Below are 26,673 nucleotides of genomic sequence, written 5' to 3' on the forward strand. Positions count from 1 at the left end.
AGGAACGGTAAATTATGCCAAGCACATAACTATATCAAATTCTTTAGGCCGTTAAAATTTCCATGCATGGAGAGTTCCAAAGGATGGCATTTTAAAAATATGATAATTTATGTCCAAAGTTCCGTCCTTCAAGTTAAAATACACACCAAGTTCCTGCGAAGCGGCGCGATGTAGCCCATAGACAGTCTGATCACGATATGTTTGAGTATTCAATAAGTTGGCTAAGTTATTCCACTTCGATGTAAGTTGAGGTTAAGTTTCGGAGGACCACTTCCGAAGTGGGCTCGTGTGTTTGCGTAACACGTGCTCGAGCCGAGACGCCTTTTGAATTGGTCGAGTCAACTTTTTGAAGAGTCGATTCATAAATGATGACTACTGAATAAAACGACGTTGATGTCAATGAATTTTACAGTTCAATGATTGAATACCTAACTAAATAAGTAATACATTTTAGAAATACTTGTAAATACGAATATAAGTTAGTATTGAATAGAATTTGATCTTCATGTACCTATAAGGTTTCATAATAAATATATTAGGTACTTTCATTGAAATGCAACCATAATCCAATAACTTTAGTGGACTTAATGATCTAATCAATACCAAACTGTACGTCTAAGCTACCACATCATCAAATCATCATAAGCCGGCTCCATTATCGCGACAGAACTCTCCGAGCTAATCTACGAGTTCATAATTCATTTTGTCGGCCTCGATAGCCCACACTGGCAGCAAACACGCCACACACTTCGACAGTCGCATTAACTTGTCAACACCCATTGTGACGCGTGGCGGTGTTTGCCAAACATTTGGACCAGTGCACTAATAGCTTGCGGTCACCACAGATGTTTGTTGTATGCCGCTGCGCGTTTGTTCTACTGTAACTTGTACCCTGGGTATTAGAAGGCAACAGCTTCAAAAGCGTCGAGTCTTTAAATCGGTAATTCTCGTCTGATACCCCAGAAAATTCAACCTAGGGTGGATATTGGGAAACGTATCTTCGAGAATTTACCCTAACCTAGGTTTATTAAGGTGGTGTCAAATCTGGGACATACGTTTCCCAGAATCCACCCAAGTGGGGTGAATCCTATAGGGTCAGATCGGAATAACCGCTTTAAAACTATAATTTTAATATTAATTTGAAAGTTGAATTGCACTATTTTTATTATATCAGACCCTGGGTGAAGTTACAGGGATCCGTGGATAATACTTGAATATTCGTGTGATGTGACAGGAATGGAACGACTACAACCTGCGATGGAACGACAGCGAGTTCGGGGGCGTCAAGGACCTCCGCATCACACCCAACAAACTGTGGAAGCCAGACGTACTTATGTACAATAGGTGAGGTAGACAGAGAAGGACATAGCATTGTCACCTTCGTATGCGTTGTGAAGCTGGCCTTATGAGTTTTTAATTATGGTAAAGCGCTGATTTTCTGGAGTACTTAAATTGCCAGGAATATATTTAATAGTCCATGTACTTGAACTAATTGCGGCTGAAAATATTAGCATAAACTTTATTCAGTGGAAAACACAATCTTTCCGCGAAAATTTCCCGTGAAAAATAACGACCCGTCAGAGAAATTTATATGGAAAGGTAAAAATTTATACGGCTAATTTCCATAAGTCGTATAGCAAAAGTTATTCCCTTTACAGGTTAGGATTATAGCTCCCCGTATAAATTTAGGAAGTAAATTTGTTCTGACTGATTTGAAATGTTAAGTATTTTCTCTTGTACGTAGTAAATCTTTTGATCCACGAACGTTTTGGGTGTCAGATTTGTAAAATTTATGGAAAATTATCGTCTATTTCCGCTGAGTTCGTTTTGCCTGGTTTGTTCGATTATTTCAGCTTCAATAGCTTTAAAAATATTTATTATGTGACGCTTCATTATCTACTTCTAGGTATTATTTATTGTGACACCGTTATCTATAAGGTTAGGTGCATACTTAACATCTGTAAATAAATTAAATACATAGCATGGCACGGCATCGAATACTGTGCTATGATGGCCATCAAAGCGATGGTACGCCAGATCGAATATCGCAACTTATTTGTAACAACTTTCTATTTTCTATACAGAACAAATAACTGATTACTTGTGCATGTGCACACATGTGGTAAACATTGCCAATAATGTGGACAAAAGTGTGTGTTTCCTGTATGCTTGGATGCCGACACTGCCCCGCCGCGTCCACCGCCGGATGCACAAATCTGCGCGCGGGACGTGCCATGAATACTCACATCATGAGTACATGAAGCGGATGTGACTTGTTCGAGACATGGAGCTGTAAATATGTTTTATTAGGAAGGAAATACGATACTACGCGTAGATATAGAGATGTCCGTACAAGAGATAATAATATGTACAGTTGTACGTGTCAGTAAATAAAATGGACTAGCAGTATCGCGTGTCTTTTAGTAATTAGATACACGAATAAAATGCTAAAAATATAAAATACAAATATAACAATAAGTCCAAGCGTTCAGATCATTTATTCACGCATTAGTACAAGTACTATTTGTAAACTGGACAGGTTTTTGCCTCAATGGCCGAAAGAAGCACGGGATCGGGAACGGTGGTCATTTTATAAGGAGGCCTTTGCCCAGCAGTGGGACACGATACAGGCTACATAAAAAAAAGTCACTCGGTCAGTGCGCACTCTTATCGTGTAAGCCAGGCTTAAACCACTAGCACTTGTAGGAGTGGAGGTTCGCAATTTGCATGCAATCGGAAGGTCCTCGGCAGATTGCGGGGCACTTGCGTCTGGCGCGGGGCCAAAACGCCCATTCTCTCAGATCCGTTTAAGAATTTCTTGCCAATTTCTTACTGTGTATTTTCTGTATTCAATAAACCATGTCACTGTGCAGTCAAATTAAGAGCAGATGAGATAACTGGCGAATCCTTGCCAATTTGGAAATTGCTAAAGTGGATATCGCTAGCGGATTTGTTCTAAAGGTAAGTACAGGGTGAATTTACTGCCCAGAACAAAGATCTCCTTCTGAGGTCTAGTCAGCTCCCCATTATGTAACTTAAATAAAATCTAAAATGATTTTGAAATTTTACCAGAAAGAAATGCTTCAGCACGAAATGATAAAAATAATAGCGTATTTCCCTAAAGCAATAAAAGACGTTGCTTTATGCGCCGTCGTCGCAAAAGCCGAAAGAACACGCAATTACATGGCGTCTAAACGGTTTAATTTAGCAAAAAGATGAATTTAGTTGAAACTCTAAGCGCAATCTAATTGGAGGGCGGCGCGTGGAGGCTCATTATTGGCGGATATTCTCTTGTAAGAGAATATCTGTTACATATACTTATGTTTATAAGATTTTAATATTATATCTGTGTCTAATTAGTGTTTTTTTATCAGCAATTTTTAAAGAATTTATTCTCTACAATACTCTTCATAAAGGAGGTTTCTTAAAGTAATGAATAGACGAACAAGCCTTTTATACGGTATATAAAGAATATTCTGAACAAAATGTGAAAAAAACCAACATAATACCATAATCCCTCTATCGCTAGCCGCTAAACCGATCTCTTCCAGTCAGAACAGCAATCTGCAAAGTATAAAAACGTCCAACTAGATAGTTGCAAGATCCTAAGCCGTGTTTATCCGGGCCGGTGGTCGTTTGATGCGCCCTCAGGGCTCGATACACCTGCCCCGGTCGGTATAAGGCACGATTACCCCATGATGCGGGTGTGATGTGCCTAAGCGATTACCGATGGCTTTGAGTCTTGGAGACGAGAGGTGTTTGGGTTTTGTGATGGCTAATGGATGAACTGATTTTGTTTATGGAATATTACTAATAACTACTTTTGTAAATTATAGCGAGGAACGGTATTAAATAGTTTTTTTATTCAATTAAGGCATTTCAACCAATAGTACTTACGCTACGATGTCCGCGATGAAATGGATAGAGAAGAGTAGGTAATCCAAAGAAATTAATTATAATATTTTTATAATTGTAAGAAACTTATAACACCATTTTTTGCGCAGTAGGGTGTTGGAAATAATCTACTGTAGATTTCCCTGTTGATTGATTCAGTAATGGCTCCGAAACGGCGAGAAATCGACTCCCGGAAGCGGAAGTCTTACTCGATAACGTTCCATTAATAATATCGGATCGTATAATAAAACGATATTCAACACATATACAGGGTGTTATGAAAATCTCGTGACTTTTTTATGAGAGATAGATTTTTGACGAATTTTTAAAGTAACAAAATTGTAAGTTTAGGGTCCACATATTTTTCGGCTTATTTTTTACCACTTTTGCAACACCCTGTATAGGTTATACGGCGTCTGAGAAAATAACAGATTTGAACGTCCAACAGCAAAAATAGGGTGTTAAAAGAAAAATGCATTACGTCTACAGATAGCCGACGAAAGCCTTATTTATATTAAGTCTTGATATAAAACATTTCGATACAAAATCGTTTTATTTACTCTCTATGAGCTAAAACTTATATTATTATGAAAATGTGTTGATTTTCTTACCGTTTTCACCTCAGAGAATATGCTGAGGTGAAAACGGCAGCCAAATTAGCACTTTACTTTACGACGCTACCGTCTTTGTAACAACTCCAGTACACATTTCACTCACCTATTTATGGAGGTAGGACCTTTTCATAATGATAAGGTACTCAAGATTGACTGCCGTACTGGAATACCTAAATTTCTACTACTATTTAATATCTTATTTCTATTGCATATACCTCGTTCATAAATATTATTATAAAAAAACATATCAGTACACCCGTTTTGGATATAGATACAATAGTCAAAATATACCTCACTTTGCAGTAGTAGGATGTTAATTATTAAAGTCGAGAAAAGCTCGGTATCTGTCAAAACCACTGGCACAATAAGTTTAATAACATAACCGCAAGGCCCTCAAAAGCTGAAAATTTCAGACTTCAAAGAGAACTCGGGATATATCACTCCGTTTTAAACATTTCCCCATTACCATACTTATCTTTACGAGGGTCATTATTACAATTTAATATCTCATCTCTCGAGATAAATCTCTTTAAGTTATGCAATATGCTTTATTCAAGAGATTTTAGCGGGATTTAGTGAGGAGTTATTATTTGTTAAAGTTGAAGTGGTACCTATGAGTATGTGTATTATTCGTGGTTTTAACATTGATAATGTCTGGGATACAATTGATGTAGTTTTTAAGCTAGGATAGCAGCAAGTGTTAGTAAGCTAGCTAGGAAAGTGATTTAAGTTTACTAGTAGAATGCTAGCTTTACTTTCTTCTAATTTTACGAATATTTTCAATGTCATTTATTCAAAGTGTAAAATTTTACAATAGATCTATAAGACCTCTAAGACAAATAACACCTAAATCTGCGGCAAGATTGTAATATTCATACATAACCGATGTGCAAAGAAGGATAGCTTTTAAAAAGGTCGGTGCACTAAATATTTTTAGGCGGTGTTAGGACGTTTTTATTCGGCCATAAACATCGGCGGACCGCGTGTATGTGTATTTTACAGCTGTATCGTGGTATTCGCGAGTGAGATTGCTTTTATGGTTTAATATTTATTTCAATGACTTTATAAATCCTTACTAAAATAAAGCTAAATCAAATCGGTATGTAAATTATAAAAATAAAATAACACCGTGCGTATTTAAACCGATTTGTTTATGTCCATCCTTATAAGGCTATAATTTTTCTCTTAGTTAATTAAGACAATTAAAACCGCATTTTTATAGAATTATTTATTTCCTAGTAAAACCTACACACAAGCAATCAATTACTCCTATTTAAATACGACATCAAATTCAATTTACTTCGTCTTTGCCAGTAATTCCCCTTTGATTGCACAATAAAGTTGGTTGTGCAAATAATTGTAGAATAAACAGGGGAATTTAACTGATTTAAACTGTTTTAAGTTGGTTTATTGGACATAACGGCGGTGGCTGTGGGGTCAGTCGCCCGAACACTGGCCATGTCGGGGCAACACATGCACGATTATGGTTTAATGCTCGTGTTATTGTGCTGGCAATTTTAGATGTTCGGTTTCTTTCATAAAGTAAGTTCATCGTAACTATTCAAAATAATATATTTGATTTATTAGGTATATAGTTGGTCATTGTGGTGAGAGGAATGGCCAGTGGACGACTGCCCAGGGGGTCACTCTCTAAAAGTGAATTTCACAGTGTCTTTGTTCATGTGATCATAAACAAACTGAACTGAAGCATTATTAATTTATTACGAATTTACACACACAGAAATCCTTAGGCTGCAAAAGGCTTAGGAAAAAACTCAAGCATCTAAAAATGCAATCACAAAGTATTTCCTCAACATCCCCCGATCTCACGCACTTCTGACTTTATCCAGCATCTCAGCGTTTTGCATACATGTAATTGAATGTTCAGTGCTCGCGCCAGTTGGCTCGGCTCCAGCGCGCGATGTACAGCACAACATTTTGATTATCGAGCTTTTAAATCACTTACAGGTTGTTCGCAGCGGTGTTGTGTGTCGCCGCGGCTTAGCCCGCGCGGGCAGAGACACACGGGCTTTCGTTTGTAGAGTAATCTGAAAACGTCTTTTGAGATCTTGAAGACTTTTTGATAGAACATTCGATCATTTTTATTGCTCCAAGATTAACTGAAAGTGTGTGCATAGTACTCAAATTATGTATTATAGTTATGTGTTCTTATTGGAAATATTACTCGTTATATATAAGTATTATTCTAGTATCGAGTACTTAGGTAGATAGTTATTAAAAACTTGATAGCATTATGAGCTTGAAACTAGAGCCTAAGATTCAAGTACTTAAAGGGGAGTTCGGAACAGGTCGTCTTTATTGATGATACTGTTGGGAGTTTCCCGGAGTTCTTAATGAAGTGGCACAGATTCCCCCCAGGCTATAACTAATCAATGTTTATTAATATCAAAATATAACATACAGTGACTAAGAATATGCACTGACACGGTGGCTTTCCTTTTCCAATTTATTGAATGCATTGTTACATAGATGTCGTCCATTCTATAACCATAATGATTTTATTCAATCAATGTTTCTGATGTCTGATCTCATTAGGTGAACTGATGAGTCTAACCTCAAGTTTATAAGTTACTTTTGAAATGCTTTACAAATAAATGCATCTATGTCGGTACCATTTTCAAAGACCCAATATATTTTATTACTTAAGTAAGCTAGGATTTTTCTTTGAAAATGTTGTACATTTTTTAAATGTTGCTTCAAAATGACCTTTTGTTGCCACCAAAACGCATAGGCACAATCACATCAGATTAATTCGACACGTACGCCTATACCTTATTAAGCCTGTGTTATGAGAAGGAAAGTTTTATTCAAACTATCTTTCATAAAGTTTCTCAATAACAAGAGCTATTCGCACGTTCGTACGCCCGCGGGCGCGTCTGTCCACGGCGCCCCGCCGGCTGCTGGGGTCACTCTATATGACGAAAAACTAAGCTTCGGAGTGGTGCTATATATATATGCGAGCCACGACTCTATCTCGTTGTTTCATGGTCATCGCATATAATCGTAACGTAAAGGGATCGCCTCTTCTTCTTTTGTCAACCAGGCGTTCGCGAGCTCGCGTTCGACTGGTTGACAGAAGAAAAAGAGGCGATCACTTTACGTTACGGTTATATGTGCGGTGCCGACACCCTTAAACCGATTGCACGGCAGCTCTCGTTCATTCATTTCACGTCAGTATAGAGTGACCCGGCTGGCGCCGAGCCAGCTCCGCGTGTCCTGAGCCGGTCGTTTATTTCTCCCGCGGCTCCGAACAGATTCCATTCGGTGTCACGTATTACACGCAAAATGGTGCACACGTTTTTGAGAGTGCACAAATAGGCTTAAAAGTTTTTCAACTTGTTTCGTGCTTGGCGAAAGTTAAGAATGCCAAAGTTGGGTTTTAAATTTAAAATTGTTCATGGTTTTATTTGTGTCTAGTATAAATTCGATACCTATGATAATTTGAAGTAATATGAGCCATAACTGAATTTACGATTTGAATGGACTGTTAACAATATGATACGCAATTGCCAAGTTCGTAGAATATCTACTAAGTACCCCACCTAAGTCAACAATGCTAGGTAAGGCCAGCTTTCAACTGCTACACATACAAATGCCTCTTAGTTAAGTGTTACTAAATCTTCTTCATTTCAGTTCTCACAGCGCCGGAGTTGAAGACAAATAGCTGGAGTACAGTTTAACTTGTTCAATGTTCATTCCACAGGGGCAGACATGCAGATATGCGCCTTACCGCCCACTCGCACCAAACACATTAGACCCAGAATGGCTTAGCACGCTATCTGTTTTTTAACCGTGTTACAAACAAACTAGCCCCCATTATAACACAAATAAGTGCTAAATTGAGCAAGGAACAGAATCCAGTTTAACAATTAGATTCACTAACTTGGATTGAGGCGGGCGGCTGGTGCGGCATATTTCAAGTGGAATGCGAGTAACTTTGACGCTCTATTTGGTGCGAGTGGCTCGTGTGAGCTTCCCGGGCAGCTTGGCGTAATTGTGTAGCAATTTTCAGTATTTTTACTTCTCTTTTTATTGTTAAAATAGCATACAGCGTACATTTTTCAACGGGCGATGCTCTATATAACTAGGATTGCATTTATAAACATGCCTCTCTACAAAGGCTCTGAAACCCAACCACTCAAAAAGTGTCCGTAGAATTATTATAACTACTATAAAGTTAAACCAGAATTGAAACGGGCAAAGTAAACAAAAAACTACTGTTTGCTCTGAAAGTCATTTGCAGCCGACCGCACGTGCCGATCGATGCAATCACGACCACCGGCAGATTAAAACGATCATGAGATTAAATCCTCGTTGCTCAATAACAACACTGACACTAGAATACCTACAAACATGAACTCAGCTAGAAAGTGCAGGCTTGATTAAAACGCCGTGGTCGATGTGTGCCGGCGACTGCGAACACTGCTTATATACTCTTTGGCGCACGACAAACACACAGATTGAGTTTACGGTCGCCATTTTAATTGTGTCTATTCTGTGATTCATTGATGCTTTGCCGCTCTAATCAAGTCCATTTGAGTCCATTGTGAGTTAGATATTGCATTAGGCTCTTTGGTATGTTGTACCTATTTGGATTTTGGACGCACGCGATTATAGCCGATTGGCAGTGTTTGAATTTAGGCCATTAGGTACCCGCCGATGTGTTAGAATGGGTAAGACTATTTCAATTTCGGAGTTACATTGTAAGCTTAAATTACTTAAGTGGATTTCTGAAAACTTTCATGTTAAAACTAAAGATATTTATAGTAAATCTATTCCAGAGCAATACGTTCTCTAGCGCTAAATAAAAGAATCTGTTAAAAGTTGGAAGCACTAATGAGGTTTGCTAAAACTTCGCCTCCAACTAGTTACATTAGAGTTTGTAAATAGAAATTGAATTTAGGTACCACAAATGTACCTAGAGGTATAGCAGTACTTCGATAATGGATTTTATTCTAGTCTTAATCCTATTACGTTGTTTAATTTAAATTAGCAAGCTGAAACAATTTCAGAGTTACAGTACCTAGTTGGGCTTAGGTAGGTGTACAAACATTAGTTATATAGAGCATAGCCCAATCATGCAACAATGCGTGAACAACCTATTAATGTAAGCCATTGGCGTAATTACATGTATTATTAATTAAATATAAATGTGATTAACTATTAACATCTAAAAGCTATTCTTCTTCCCTGTGTAAACTTACTTAAATACTTACCTAAACCATTTTCTTTTTTGTGCACTGTAATAATAAATTTGATTAAATTTCAGAGAATTGTGACAACACAGTAGGAGGGACCCCCGAAATTGCTAATGGTTGGTCGCTCCTTGCGCAATCAGCCACTGGCCGCGCGGACGCCCTCCTACTGGTGTTGCCACAAGATAAAACAACCAATTAAAAGTACAAGGCTTCCTTGCCGTTGGTTTGAACACCACGATCATAGTTGTGCTTATCAGGGCTTTAAATAAATTCACATTCATGAAACTTCTTTCCAAACCAATCAAAAGGCGGCGAAAGAAGTTCCAAACTCAAATGAATTTTCCTGTAAGCACGGCGATGATGCCTGTGTTGCCAGTGACGAAAAATAAAACTTTCTTACATTTCCGGTTGAACAACACCCGTTTCCGCTTGATAAAATATTTTAAACACACCCAGTGAAATGGGACGCAGCGAAATTGAAAAATAATAACCGATATATTTTTTGTCACTGACAGCGCAATACTATTTAAATATCCCAGTTGAAACCGAAGCACTGTAAAATAAACTCTTAAATATAAATTAAAACATTCAAAGCTCTTCCAATTTCTGCCTTCAATTTAAAAACAAACTTAAACGTATTTTTATTTTATTAAACTTATCTCGATCTGCACACTTCTATATTAATCATTTAATGAGTGAATTTGTCCAAGTTATTATTCACTAGATGTTTCATAAATTCTTTTGAGACCCACACTAACAGGCCATTATGTTATGAACCGTACGATGAATAATAATAAGAATACAATTTATTTGACGCGACACAACAGCCACCGGGGGCAAATTCCCATTATTATTTTATCAAAGCTTGTTTTACGCATTTTATTTATTGTCACGGCATCCTTGTTCATATTTTTCTTTTTTTCTCTTAAATGGAATTTGAAAAAAGAACATTTTCCTTCACATTGAATGGCCTCGACTGATCAAAGAGAAGTCACGGCGCTGCGACCGCTTTGGAGTTCCTCACATTATTGTTAAACGATAGGCACTTTTATGAGCTTAATGAAATACTAAAACGAATAAAATTCGTTTGTAGTATATTTTATTTGAAAAATAAATGCCGTGGTTTTTATTCATGTTGGACGGTTTAATACCTATGTAAGTATAAAGCTTTTGTTGGAATATTTTCATCATATTTAATGAAATATTAGTATTATAATTGTACAATACAATATCTATATTTCTATTAAAATTATAATATCACTAATATTATTATGTACTTATCGTAAAATTGAGAATATTAAATATTATCCTGATCTTAGTTCTGAAGTAATATACCACAGTTAATTCGTGATAGAGGTAACAGAAGTTTACGATGGGCCGAGGATTCTGTACGAGTCACCACTTTTAGCAAATTAAATCGTCTGTAATATTATTAAGTCAACATCAACCTTCAATCATATTTCGTTACTCGACTTTGTACCCAAAATGCCTCATTAAATGATTAATTTGAGGGTCTATTTACACAGAAGGCGAGCTCAAGGGCGACGTTATTAGTATTAGTAACTTACTTAAATAATGCAAAGATAATCTCCGCGCGTGTGAGACCCTTACGCCGAGGTCAAAGGTCGTCAACATGCATTTTTAATCCAAACGCGTTCGTTGCTCATCTCTTGTAAATACTCCTTCGTAGTGTAAGCGGAAAGTGTGTCTAAACAGCCAGTCTTAACGGTTTAAAAAAGGAATACCGAACGTCTCCCAGGATAATTCAAAAAAGGTTTTATCCCGGGCCCGTTGCGTCCAGAAACGCTACTTAATCTCGCGAGGGTCGAGATTGATGATGGCGCGAGGGTTGTGTACTCACGATTGACATTTCTGTTGGTTAGTGCTGACGAAGGTTTTGACGGGACGTATCAGACCAACGTGGTGGTCAGAAGCAACGGCAGTTGCCTGTACGTGCCGCCCGGAATATTCAAGAGCACATGCAAGATAGACATCACGTGGTTCCCCTTCGACGACCAGCACTGTGACATGAAGTTCGGTAGCTGGACCTACGACGGGAACCAGGTACAGCCTGAGACCTGACTTAGGGCCTTACCACTAAAACTTAGACAGCGTTCAACAGATGTTTAGCACTGTTATAACCACCTAAACACCCGTTTAACATTGTTTAAAATTGTGGTGATAAAGTTTGTGTTTTCGTCAATAGCGTTCGTTTACGTGTCACACATCTGTGTGTAGATTGTATAGCTTTTAGGATGTCAATATGAAATTTGGCCGGTATAGTCGGGCTGCTGATGGATCACAATGTCTACAGCCAATTGATATAACGTTATTGTTGTGGGACAAGGTGATGAATCGCTGCTGTCAAGCGCCGCTCTGCTTCTAACAATAGTGACGAACAATGGACAGAGTAATCGAGATCTTCATGTCCCCAAGTCACGAAATGAACGCTATTTACGAAAATTTTCAAGCTCAAAATGAACTGCTTATACACGAATGATTCATTAATGTTTCACAACTTGTCAAACCCTTTTCTTGATGTTTATTCATGGGATTATTTAAGTACTTACAGCTTAACTGAGTACTATGAATAGGCATTCAAGTCTAGATAGGACAATGTAATCCTTGATTGGCGCTTTATCTTTCGCGTGTAAGCTTTCAATGTTAAAGTAAACTTTAGGTTATTATAAATAATATTTATTAAAATGTGTTATTATCTAAATTAAGGGTAGGTATTAGGTATATATGGAGGCTAGGTTGTTAAGGGAACCATGTGAGAAACCAAAGGATGTTACAGTCCTAGCAGTTTTGTATGTACTATTTTGCATGGAGCAAAAGAATACAAGTTTTCCCACGAAGTACCTTCTGCAATATAAAAAACAATTCCGCTGCCACACGGGTGCGCCGACTCCTTTATGATCGTATTTATAATACATAAGTTTGCATGTTTATTATGTACGAGATTTTTGTGCTACTATTTGAATAAATGTTGAGCATTTGCGGATTCTGGACGTCATATGAGTTATTTAAAAAAGTCTCCATGTACTCGTAGAAGCAGGTATCTCTGTACTTACATAAAGTACCTACCTACTTACAATATAAAAATATGTTTTTTGTTTTTGTAGATAGCATGTATGAGTATCACCTTTATAAAATAAGAAAAGTATTGTTTATGTTGACCTGGCGTTGACTCGTGTGGCAGATATAAGTATTTCAAATATCTTCATAATATATTCTCAGCATGTTTTCACAATACCCTTTATTTCTTAGTAGATTTGCACTATATTATTTAACGAGGTTCTCACATTTCCCTTGCATTCATCCTTTATTTCCCACGAATGTATCATCGAATGAAGCATTTGGAAGCTTTTCCGGTAACATTCAGGATATTCAAAACATTTCTAGCATGTGACCTAAAAGACCGGTCCTAAGACCACTCCTTGCATGACTCCCTTATCTGGATGTCGCTCCCTTCATCCAGATAACGTTTGTCTTCACTAATTTTTCCTCTGACAGCTGGATCTGGTGTTGAAAGACGAGAACGGGGGAGACCTGTCTGACTTCATCACCAACGGAGAATGGTATCTAATAGGTGAGTGTATTGCAGATCCCACGAGTCGTAAAGTAAGTGTCAAAGGCCTACGCCTAACTTTAGAGCGCGACATGCCCCAAGGGGCCTACACGCTTTGCGTTGTTTCTTTATTTACTCAAGAGACCGTCTCTGTGTTGGTCTAAGTTTTCAAAGTGTTCATTGTCTATATTGTGAATTCGGGACCAAGGCCTCCTTTCTGTTTGAAATAAGACATCGAAATTACTTATGTAGATAAAATAAATACAAGCGTTCCTTAATATAGAACTTTAATATTATTTCAAGAAAAGTGTTATTTTTATCTTCCAAATACCAAGTTTGATACCTAAGTATTTACTATGGAAGATCGAAAAATATTAGTTATATAGTAATTTTTGAGGATAGGTTTTTTGGGCCATAATCTTAAGTTTGGCTCGTAGTTATTGCAGAAGTATAATTTACAAACTGTATTTAATAACTAGCAAACTAAATATCACTCATATAACATTACTGTCAAACACCCCCACTAACACCTTCCAACTCGCAGGGATGCCGGGCAAGAAGAACACGATAACGTACGCGTGCTGTCCGGAGCCGTACGTGGACGTGACGTTCACGATCATGATCCGGCGCCGGACGCTCTACTACTTCTTCAACCTCATCGTGCCGTGCGTGCTCATATCCTCCATGGCCCTGCTCGGCTTCACGCTGCCCCCGGACTCGGGGGAGAAGCTCACGCTAGGTCAGTACACTTGCTTCATGTTTCTGTGCTCCTGGTATCCGTCACACTGAAATATAGGTTACAGAATGTATTAATGCCATCTAATTATGTAATATTGTAATCAATATTTTGGCGAATTTATTTGAAAGTAATGAGCTATCAATCAATCCAGTGTAAATATTTTCCCGGCTACACAGGTCACCTAAAATATGTATTTCACTTTCCATAATGACGATAAAGCGATGACGAGGAAAGAACCCCAATTTCTTGGATGCTTCCGACAACGACCAATTCTCATTAAGGGGAACGACACCCCATTTATCTAGTTCTTTTAGCGCTTGCAAAGATGGCTGACAACTTGTAGCTTTAACTTTAAAACTCTGGCAATATTAGTTAAAATAAGACCAAAAGTGCAAGCCTGAACGATGCCTCAGCTTGCGTTTGAAAACTTTGCAGCGGGTTAGGTTCCAGTTTGTAATTAATACTTGGAATTTATAATTCCCCTTCTCTTCGTAAAGTGTTAAACTGTGTGCCGATGTTAACAGATGTGACGATATTGTTGTCGTTGACCGTGTTTTTGAACCTCGTGGCCGAGTCCATGCCGACCACGTCCGACGCCGTGCCTCTCATAGGTATCGCACTACGCATAGTACCAGCAACGTTCACGCTGATTTTATTGACTTGAAAACACACAAAAAGTGCTATCAGGCTTTTGATTTCTGGTTCGTAATGATTTCTGTCAACAATTAAAGAAATGAGTCAATATAAACAGCGTGTACAAACCATAGATATGAACTTTAGGATGTGCTGTGACTGTTAGAGGTGATTAGCGTGCTTGTGCTAGTGTCCCTCTATCCAGCTCCACGAATCATGGTCGGATGTCCACATGATCTGGTGAGTAATCAATGTAGGAAAACGAACAGCGGAATCTAGAAACCATATTTAGAAAGAGATAGGAGGTATTGGAGAGTTGTGCCATTATATATTGTATCAATCAAAGACAGAAAACATATGTTATAAGTAGCATATTACAAACAGGTTGGACGAGGCAAAATACAAGCTTCCATGGAAGCTATAATGTTGTGTTTGATTGCAGGAGTCACTATTCTTCTGTCGCTGACGGTGTTCCTCAATTTGGTGGCAGAGACTCTGCCACAGGTCTCCGACGCCATCCCCTTGTTAGGTACACTGCCCACGCCAAGACCTATGTCCTCATTGCCTGATCTGAGCTTCTGCAGGACAGGACGCGACAGGGAAAGCGATAGAAATAGTGAATAACTGAAAACTATAAAACAATTATTCGTCGCGGTCCCTCTCGCTCCTACACATTCTGCAGAGCGCTCTCTCATGTCAGGTCGCGCTTCCTACTATTGTATCTGTCTTCATCTTGTTGTGTTTTGTTTCCTTTATGTTGATTTCATCATCGTCTCTGCAATCCTCTTATTATTTGTCTTCTCTCTACTTATACCAACTAGATATTTTATTTTCACATAAAACAAAATTATTAAATCATGGAACATATAAGTAATTTGGATTATTTTAAAACATTACAAGGAGTTAATTGAGTACGCTAAAATTTATTTAAATCGTCGTATGCTTAAGTGTTTAAATTGGCTTTAGATTATTATCATGCTTCATGTTGCTCAGTATAAATATTACTACGTAAATCAATGTCACTTACATCTAACTGGTTTTCAGCAATGTTGTGCTTGAATATCACCAAATATAAGGATAAAGTCCTTCACCTCTCAATGTGTTGTTCTCAATTTTAATAAATATTGTGTTAATGTTACAACTTTGGTTATAAAATTATTGGAATCGATTTCGCGATTAAATGTTTTCGCGATTTTGATATACTTTGAAAACTAATTATAAACGTATCCATACTTAATAAAAACATCGCTTATCTATCTGATTACCCAAGTCTTCTCTATACAATTGTTGTAAGCATGGCATGTGAACTCAACTTTGTCGTGAATTGTGTTGGATGTCTCGGAAGGTAAGTTCATTTCTATGCAGTAAGTACTTTGTTCTCATCAATCATGTCTCTCTTCTTTGTGTTCAATGTTGTTCGCGAAATCGATTCCATTTATTTCTTATTGAATATGTAAGATTGTGTCCATGTCCGTCCGTAACTAGTTCAAGCAAAGCGAAGGAGCTACTGCCGACAGTACCACTGGATACTTGGAGGGTGTTGGCTCTAATAAACTAAACAAATTTTTAACTTTAAGCCCCGTCAATAATACTCCGAGATAAACATAATAAAATTAAACCAACTTCTAAAGTAGACTTTAAAACTGAAACTAAATTACCTGTATATTTGCATGACTTTGTTTTGTTTATTTTTGTTTCTCTGTAACCTTAAACCAACTCAACACTGACAGGAAGTGAGGAAATGCTGGACGATACGGCATTCAGAGGTGGACATACCTTGTAAATTAGCAAATTTAGTTTCTATAGAATTATTATTATGATCTTTACAGGTGTTACAATTCTCCTGTCGCAAACCGTTTTCTCCCTATTGGTGGGGCACGTCATCACTAAAACCTCAGAGGCGATCCCCCTAATAGGTGAGGAAAGACGCCACACGCGTATTCGCTAATCTAAACCAATCTTCTAATTGATTAATATGACAAATACCGTATTTAAATAACTTAAATAAAATTACCAAATTTTAAATGAATGTGTGTTGAGGAATATTAATTTGGCCACACTGCATCAAACTCAGAGCTGACAATATTCCTCCGCTCATGATTCAAAGACAAATTAATAAAGAACTAACTGGGCTTTTGCTTGATTTTATCTGTTGATTGGAGATCATCCTCACACCAGTAACCGTAATCTCTGACGTAGAGTCTCTCTGCTTCACCTTGTTCGACACCAGTAGACTGACCGCACTCTGGTTCTTATAGGTTCGACAAACTATTAGAAAGAACAACACCGAAGCTTCAAGGTACTGCTCTCACATTCTTACCTTCTTGTAATGTATTAAAATAAAAATCACCAACTCGTGTTGCCACCTTTTTACTATCACCCATTTTACACAGAATTTCTTCGAGGACAATCATTTTAACATTTTGCTTTTATTTTTATTATTTTCCATTGGCCTTTGGAGTGTCGGAAGACTGTTTGCTTGCGCGCCTCTCTCACCCGAGTGCGTGACAATTGGCATGTACTTAAAATTGGGACTAAACAAAACACTAAACTAAATCTAAACGCAACTCTCCTAAATAAACATGACGTTCTAAATTGTGCTTGTAGTATAATTAAGTTGGTTGTGAAGGAAAGTTAAAGCGGCTCGGCAAAGCTGATGCGGGCGCGGACTTCAGCCTCCAAGTATCTGCGTCGGTGTACCTCCACCGTTTATGTTCGTTTAGTGGAATTTTATCAATGAACGACGACACAAGTGGTATGACATAAAATTAATGGTAGAAAAATAAGATGGATGTGAATATTAAATTCAAAATTTACATTATATATTTATTGATACCTCAGAGTATATCCACCATAAAAATTTAATTAATATTATCTAAATCTTAATTTTCTACTCTTTTATGTCATATTGTATCAGAATTAGAACCTATGATTGTTTAATTGATTTTCAAGGTAGTTCAATGGTCGTACATTGATGAGTTTCCTGTATAATGGATTCTACATAGATATGAGTAGAAATTGTTTGTTTAATTTTATTTTTTGTTTTGAAGAAATATCAAACTATAAATAAATGTTCTATTTGTATCTACCTACCTGGTTTAAAATATCTTTAATGAATTGGTGAATATCAATCATAACTTGTGACTAGAAATAAGTAGCAATTATTAAATAAAGAAATACCCCTAAAATACTTATTAAGTAGATCTATGTATAACTTTGCATGAAATCATTAAAATGCATGAATGAGTGTCGCTTTAAATGGTTTTGATATAAATTAGTTAAGATAGGGCAAGTTTTTTTATAGTCAGATAGAATGTACCTACTTATTTCACCAATTAAAATTCTATCGCTGCCATAATCATTGAGTACTACTTTAACAAAAACATCTGACTGTTTAGAAATTGGCCCTTAATTTGTGATAGAAATAAATGTGTGTTAAACGAGTTTAATCATAAAGGGAATCAAGATACGTAGTTCTTAATTTTCTACTTCTAATCAGACATCATGATGTCAGTAAGAATGTCACTTACATAAAATAATGTATGTACTCGTAACATAGTTAACATTAACCACATATCTTGAAAATAGTTGAGAATTAAGTATTACCAAATGATATCCCTCTTTAGTATTAATAAATATTAAAAACAATCCTAAAAGCCTTCTCCTGAAGGCAACTGCTATGGCCAACCTGAGGCTGCGTTCACAGTGGGTGCCACCTGTCTGCCGACGACTGAGTAAGGCTTTGCCTCAAACTCGTTAGGAGGTGACGAACTGTGTGACTGGAACTGTCACTGACACTGTCGGCTAGAACTAGCTGCTGTGAATCACTGACCACTCCATTTCAAATGAATGAAAGGGCTCAGGAGGGTGGGTCATTCTAGCTTCACAAAAAAAAAAACGGATTGTTACTTTGCTCTCATTTCTTACGAAAGCTCTCAAAAACTTCGCATCTCGTCAAGCAAGCATACCACTCAGTCGGCGGCATACAGTTTCCCTACTGAGAACGCAGCCAGTTTGCGTCTTCCCTCGATGCAAGTGACCTTGGACCATTACACACGTGCGAACCATCTTATCGGTCCTCTCACTTGCACCTATCATCGAGTTCCAATAAATGTGCGACCGAGTCTGAAAAGAAGATTCGCGCGTTTCAATTGCCCAAGAGAACCTAGAGGGGGGTGATTCTCGGTACCTACTCTCGCTGCTCGCGACTAAGGGGGTAATTCTGCGCAGGCACGTACTTCAACTGCATCATGTTCATGGTGGCGTCGTCGGTGGTGTTGACCGTGGTGGTGCTCAACTACCACCACCGCACCGCCGACATACACGAGATGCCGCAGTGGGTGAGTAACAACATCTACACAAAATTCTAATACAAATATATTTATTTGTGAACACAAGGTGTTATGAAAAGTGGTAAGCCGAAAACGGATGACTCAGACGTAGACGATCATTGTGAACAACAGTCATTTATTGAGCCTTTAGTGATCAAATTTTGAGTATTTCTTCTTCTTCTTAGCATATCTATGATAAACAGTAGAGCTGTGGCTCTAATCTGGCTGTTATATTATCTACAGTATCTACTGTAATTAAATAAATAAAATAAATATTCCTGATGTATTTCTAACCGCAGATCCGTTAAAACCAAGAAACGAGAAGTGTTAAAACACAATCTCTCTTTTCTTAACTTCAATAGTTTCTGATTGAAGATAAAATTGCTGGTCGGGCTAAATCAATTATAACAGCACAAAGTTCTGTGCCCCGGAACAAATTCCGACGATTATCGGGATTTTTATATCATGAAGTAAACTATCTGGATTTTATCTGAGATCATGACTGTATCTGAACAAAATCTGTTTAAATAACTTGTATATTTCGATGTATTCTATACAAGGTATCCCTTCAGATAAGACATTTATTATTACCAGATATTGTTGAGTGTATCAGTTACATCCTTACTTATAATATATATAATATAATATATAATAGTATTATAAATGCGAAAGTAACTGTGCCTGTCTGTCTGTCTGTTACTCTTTCACGACAAAACTACTGAACGGATTTGAATGAAATTTGGTATACATATGGTCTAGACCGTGAGAAAGAACATAGGCTACTTTTTATCCCGGGATTCCCACAGGAAAACTTTTCAAGGCGAAGCGAAGCTCGCGGGAACAGCTAGTTATACGAGTATTATAATTTTTTGGCGCGACCAATGACAGAATTTCCCCTCTGTAATAATTCTGCTTCACGGTGTAATTCCTGAAAGTTACGCGACAGCACTTTATTTACTGCGCGAAGTGCGATATTTATATTCGCTTAGCTCCACCAGAATATATCGGAAACATTTTTGTTAAGTAAACGAACGGCCATTTCGCGAATTTTGCAGATTGATATTTATTTTACTCCCGAGCCTTGTAGCTGTGATCAGGGATATCAGGAACATGATAATATAATTACTGTACACTGTTTATTCAGTACCGTTTTTGGCTTTTGTTTCATGTAGACATACGATTTCTTGTTTTTGGACTGTGTTCTACGTTTTTATGGAACAGGCAGTCCTTCACCAGTCTCAAAATCCTCTTATGCGAAAAAAACGTTTACGTACCAGAAAAATACTTATTCTAGTACATCTATCAGGCAGGATCACAATTTTATATTCCTTTTGCAGTCTATTTTATTTCAGAAGACATCTAAAAGAGATTCCTTATAGAAACGATTCCTTGAAGATGCGTTCAGATGTTGCCCTAACGAAATAAATTACATATAGGCACACTATAGTTTCATTTACAACTACTCATCAACACCTGTGCATTCCCCTTTCGGTACACTGTACAGTGAAGTTTCCAACTCCAACCACATATCGACCCCTGTATTCCCCTCAGATCAAGTCGGTCTTTCTGCAATGGCTGCCGTGGATCCTGCGCATGTCACGTCCGGGCAAGAAGATCACCCGCAAGACCATCATGATGTCCAACCGCATGAGGGAGCTGGAGCTCAAGGAGAGGTCCTCCAAGTCTCTGCTGGCGAATGTGCTGGATATAGACGATGACTTCCGACACGTGCCGCCGGCGCCGAATAGTACTGCGTCTACGGGGAACTTGGGGCCTGGGTAGGTTGAGGAGTTTTTTTTATTATCTGCTATGGGTAAATTCAGCAGTTCTTTTTTCAGATGGTTGGATATACATATAGTGTTTTAAAAAGTATTCATATTATTATAATCTGTTGTTTTCCTCAATTTAACTTAATTCATTAAATGATCAGCATTCCTTAAAATCCCTCGTATTGCATTCTGTATTGTATTTGTAAATCAACAACCCCCCTTTTCCACTAAAATGCTTGCCATTCCAACCTATACTCACTGAATTCTACCCACACATGCCAAAATTAACCAACAAACTAACCCATCCACCACCGCCAAGCCATAAACCAATATTTATTCCCCACATTCAGCCTAACTAACGTGAGTGTCATCGGGCCCAGGTGTTCCATATTCCGGTCGGACTTCAGGCGTTCCTTCGTCCGCCCCTCCACCATGGAGGACGTCGGCGGGGGGCTCGGGGGGCTCGGGGGGGGACACCATCGCGAGCTGCACCTCATCCTGCGGGAGCTGCAGTTCATCACCGCACGGATGAAGAAGGCCGACGAGGAGGCGGAGCTTATTAGCGACTGGAAGTTTGCTGCCATGGTCGTTGACAGGTACGTTGAGGTTTTGGGTAGATGGGCGATTGTGTTTTGTTTCATTTGTATGTTTTGTTTCTAGATGAAGTATGCGAAAAGTAGAGTTGAATGTACTACGCATTACTGTACCTTTAGGTTAGTTTAGATTGTCAATACTATTGCAAAGATGATCCCGCAAAATACCTAGCTGAGATACAAACGCCAGCGTACCAAAGATGTAAAACCCAGTAGAAATTGAGTAACGATGTATGCTCATTTGAGTTATATGGGTTCCATTAACATTTAATAAGGCTGGCCCGTGGCCCGGAGTATACAGACGCGGGTTTAATGTGTTATGATGCCAACATCATTATTACTCCAGGCCCTTTCATTCGCTCCCTGGCGGGTCGCGTCATTACGACCTGATGTCGCAGGCTGCTGTTATTACGCCAGATTACGCTCATTTCGTACCAGACATTTGTGTTGGAAGCTATTGTATTGTATCTATGATTTTCATTTGTTTATCTACCTGTACGTGTGTGTTTTTCAGTGTTGATGACAGTGATTGTGTGTGTTTAGGTTCTGCCTGTTCGTGTTCACGCTGTTCACGATCATCGCGACGGTGGCGGTGCTGCTGTCGGCGCCGCACATCATCGTGCAGTGAGCGGACTGTACCGGCCGACGCGCAGTGCCAAGCGACATGCACGGACTATACACAAAGGGCCATTGCCCTCACGAGAGAACTAATCTTAGATCACGCCCATTCATGTAATTATTATTAAAATGTAAAAATACTATTTAAAAAACTTAATACGTGGATGAAACGCACACGTCTGCTAACTTATAGTCGAGAGACGGTAAATATAAATTACATAATACGTTTAAATTTTAATATAGCATTGTTAAGTTCGACATATTATAAAACGATTGTGATGTTGACTAGTATGTTATACAGATAAACGTTGACGAGAATAATTTGTAAAAATATGATTAAATGTCTAATTAATATGATAAAAAGGTAAACGGTAAAGTTTTCGTTAAATGATTGCTTGATAATGAGAAGTGACGTCACGTGGTTCGGTTCAGACGTGGTCCACAGTGAGATAAAAATACAAGTTTAAAATTAAGGCGTATAAATCGAATAATACGAGATCGTTTAGTAAATATTAGTTATACACTATTGCGATGAGCGTTATCGCAGCTACTATATACGCGATAGCTTTCTGTATACCCAAATATACACTTGACAAGTAATTTACATTATTGTGCGTTGTTAGACTCGGCATTCAACAGTGTCCTTTAGACAGACTTCCATAGAAAATGCGGTCTACCGCGCCATCATACATTTTTATCGGCCACTACGCGAGGTCTACAATATGATTACCGCTCTATGTATGCAATCCTTAATAGTGTGTGGCTATGGGAGCATGCAATAAAGGACATTTTTCAATGACACGTCTAGCTAAACACGTTTTACACACGTTTTAAATGAACTTAATAAACACCGTGCTTCGGCAAAGCCGGAATATTATAATGGACAAGTAAATCTTGTAAATATAGAGAAAAAATGGAATCATAAGGCTTTCAAGAATTAGAAAATTAAGTATACATACATATTATATTGATAACTTGGAGGAGGAACCTCGGAAACGTTTCTTTGTCCATATTAAATATTCTTCACTTTAGAAGGACAGTATATTATATTAAATTAAATAGTTTTATTGCACGTTGATTTTCTTTGGAATTGACTTATTGCGGAATTGAAATAACTGTAAAATTCAAACTATATTAGCCCTTCACTTAAACAAAGTAAATAATTATGTTCAACACTATAGCACCTAATACTCTGAGCTTTCTTTTAAATAAAACATACAGTCAACCAAACTTATAAAAAGCTTTATGTTCTAACCCCACCAACAACACGATATAGTCATCATTACTTATCTATTTATAGAATATCTTAAACACAGCATTTGTGTTCCAAAACATAATTCGAAAAATTGTATCCTAAATTCTTAAAACCTGGTCAGACTTTACCAGTTATACTAAAGGAAACTTTAAAAGAATTTACGATACAAAAAAGCACACGACGTTTCACCCTGTAGCACTTAGAACCTGTTTCACAATATCTGGATAGAGGATATCTGTGGGATTAAAATCATTCTGCCACCCTCTGAAATTATGTGTTGGACAGTGACATAACGTCTTTTTATCTCACAGATATTTTTTATGCAGACAAGATGAAACAGTCACTTACTGTAGACACTATATAATATGTAGGAGATTAGTTAAAATACTGATAATTAATGTCTTTATCTATGTCCGTTCCTCAATTTCACACTTATAGATGTCGTGATAGCCTAGTGATTGTCGTGTCTCCTAATTAAATTAGGTTATATATATAATACATAAGCAGCTCACTGACGGCTAGAATGGGCGTCATGACTTTCGATGTGTTATTTCTATTGAACTTTTATCTAAATATTTTTATCATCGAATTGTTGTATTTTATGAGTGTTGTAAGTATTTTTGATTGTTACTTGATTCCTTGTTTTATATAATATATTCGACGTATTCTAGAGTTTGTTTGTATTGTATCGCCTGGCACTGGCATTATATTAAGCTTTTAGCAAGTGATTGTTCTTTTGTTGGAGTAAGTTTGTTTGTTGAATATTCGGACGTTGAATCTCGAGTAGTGAAGTTTCGTTTCATAAACCTAAGTGGTGCTCAATGTAAAATATCAAGTTTGCAGAGTGGTTAGTTCTCGTTTGTCTGTGTCTCATTATTGTATGTGCCGTGTGTCTGCGACGGTCGGTATTAACTTCAAAATTTCAATTTATATTTTAAGAGCTGTACGACATGTTAAGTATGAATCATTGAAATAATAAAATGTGTAAAATTATTCACTATAAATTAGATTGTTAGTGCCAAAAATAGGTTTTATAAATTTAAATTAAGTTTGATTTAGGATTATAAATGAAGATTGAAGTTGAGATTTTATTGTAAAATAAAAACGAACTAGGACGTTTGTTAACGAGTAACGATAGTGTGGCGCGCGCGGCGGCGGCGGCGGATCAGCCAATTTTCAAAACTTATTTTATTAAAACTGTGAGGTTGTGAATCGATTATAGAGCCGGCGGCCGCGGCGCGCGCCCGGTTAATATAATCTAATAAACGCGAGTGTAGAGACAATCTACCGAATAAATAAAATAACTAAAAGCCTGCCTGGGACCGGGACTCACTAATGTACAACTGACGCACCTCCTGCCTCCACCTGCACCTCATCTCTCGCCTCTCTTTTAAACACATCACACTCACGGGAAATTTTTGAACAATTTTACTCATGTCTTACGAATTTCAATGGTCTTCGCACGAACAGTCACCAACAGGCTCGCGGGGCCCAACAAATATACGTACTAATTGTCGGAGTTTATGTAACATACGTCAATTCAGACTCATATTTTCTACGACTTTACGATGAACTTATACCTACCTATTAATGTCTAACTTTTTAATTTTACACATAGCACTAGTTATTTTTCGAATAAAAATGTTTAAATCTTAACTTATGCAGTAAGGCTAAACATGCTACCTACAAAATTGAACGAGCTCCACATAACCTTGTGTGAGGCAAAGACGAATTTCCATGTAAAGAGGGTATGTTATATAAACTCATAAGCCAGCACACTGCACAACAAGAAACAAAATGCTTTAATCTTAAAACAGGTATTTTGGACTTTCATAATATACTTACTAAAATCTTAACAGTTTTTCTGAGCGCTAGTGTAAGTCTCCCTCTACTTGTGACACAGTTAATAATCTTCATCATTTTACTACTTGCAATAAATATAATAGTTCGTCGGTCAAAAAATTTACTTTAATAATATATGAGAACCAACAATTACAATGATAATTTAAATCATTATTCTTTTCGGGTACTCAATAGCCAGAAGGAATATGGGCAAAAAACATTCAGGCAAAATTTTACATATATTTATCTTATCGACAGTCCATCAAAGCTTTTATCTGACTACTGAAACAAATTAATTTAATATTTGAACTGCAGTGAATTAAATGCACATATTCTGGAATTAACTATAACCTAAATTAACGTCTTTAATGTTCAGTCTGTTATATTTATTACAAGAAGTACACGATTAAGACAACTTTAACTGTACTTTGTACACCCAGCACTAGATTCAACTTGCTAACACTAATCTTACCTATGCGTTATATGTGCTACTTCACCTAACATTACGAATTTAAATTTACCAACGGTTTACATTTCATTAATGTGTAAAGTAAATGGGACCTTAGACCTGATTGCCGTTATGAAAGGAAGAGTAGTAAAATAATTTTGTTGATTTAAGCCCCTGTTTCACAATGTCTGGTTAATCGCTACCTGCCGGATAAAATACATGCTGTCACTGTCTAAAAAATAATAACAGAGAGTGACAGCATGTATTTTATCCGTCAGGTAGCCACTAACCAGACATTGTGAAACAGACCCTTAGTCTCAAATAAAAGTAGCTTGAGAGCTAGTTTTACTCAATAGTGGACTTGCTACAAATACACTCGTGAGACACCCACGTTGTTCGACGCTCGCGAGCAATGAAAAAGTTCCAGCTGCCATTGACATGTGCTATGTCACTGTAACTTTTTCATTGCTCGCGAGTAATACACCAATAATGGGTTAATTTCTTCCCAGTATGAGCGCGTAACTTGTTTATTTATTTACATACAATACATATGTACAACTTCCTGAAGAAGCACATACATCGCTCCGGTAGATCACACGCACTCTGTCTATCTCTTAAACTTAACTTTTACTCTTCGATGTGACGATGCCATCAATTTGCTGCCACCACACTGTCTACAACATAGTTTTACCTAAACATAATTTAGTTAGTATTCCATGTTTCTCTGAAATGTCTCTTTAGATAGTTCAATTATATAAATGTGTTTTAAACTTAGAGTCTGATTCTCATGTCTGAATAAAAGTTATGTAAGTGTGAAAAGAGATGCTGTCACTGTGTAAACATAATTTCGGAGTGCCAGCATGATTTTGTTCCTCAGATAATTTGTATTCAGACATTGTGAAACGGAGGGTTAGAGTATTGCGGTCTACTTTGCGGCGTGCTGCTTTGTAAGGCCTGGGTCTCCTATTGACGCCGTAGGTCGCGTCCAGCGTCACGCCGTAGGCCGCGTCACGATGCTCACTATAGAAATGTACTGATGCGGTCTCCCTCACACGCCGACGTTGGCGCGTAGACGCCGTAGGACGTTGATCAAAACGTATACGTCAAAGTCGGACGCCGCATATAGCATAAAATAGGAGACCCAGGC

General features: G+C 37.6%; 1 protein-coding gene across 5 annotated transcripts in view; it reads left to right on the forward strand.

Moving 5' to 3' along the window:
* Positions 1–26,472, forward strand: part of LOC105392409 (neuronal acetylcholine receptor subunit alpha-7) — a 70,995-nt gene extending 44,523 nt beyond the window's left edge. For 2 of the 5 annotated variants that reach the window (XM_048633133.1, XM_048633132.1), the window contains exons 4-12: positions 1,235–1,344; positions 11,611–11,791; positions 13,244–13,319; positions 13,843–14,037; positions 15,113–15,199; positions 18,901–19,010; positions 20,553–20,779; positions 21,121–21,366; positions 21,907–26,472. In XM_048633133.1, the coding sequence (XP_048489090.1) occupies positions 1,235–1,344; positions 11,611–11,791; positions 13,244–13,319; positions 13,843–14,037; positions 15,113–15,199; positions 18,901–19,010; positions 20,553–20,779; positions 21,121–21,366; positions 21,907–21,991 (1,317 nt within the window). In that variant the 3' untranslated portion in view covers positions 21,992–26,472. Of the gene's footprint in view, positions 1–1,234; positions 1,345–11,610; positions 11,792–13,243; positions 13,320–13,842; positions 14,038–14,561; positions 14,649–15,112; positions 15,200–18,900; positions 19,011–20,552; positions 20,780–21,120; positions 21,367–21,906 lie in introns of all 5 variants that reach the window. The other 3 variants (XM_048633135.1, XM_048633134.1, XM_038112554.2) reach the window with 2 other exon arrangements.
* Positions 26,473–26,673: the final 201 nt, after the last annotated feature.

The sequence above is a fragment of the Plutella xylostella genome, chromosome 5, assembly GCF_932276165.1.
Source record: "Plutella xylostella chromosome 5, ilPluXylo3.1, whole genome shotgun sequence".
NCBI lineage: Eukaryota > Metazoa > Arthropoda > Insecta > Lepidoptera > Plutellidae > Plutella > Plutella xylostella.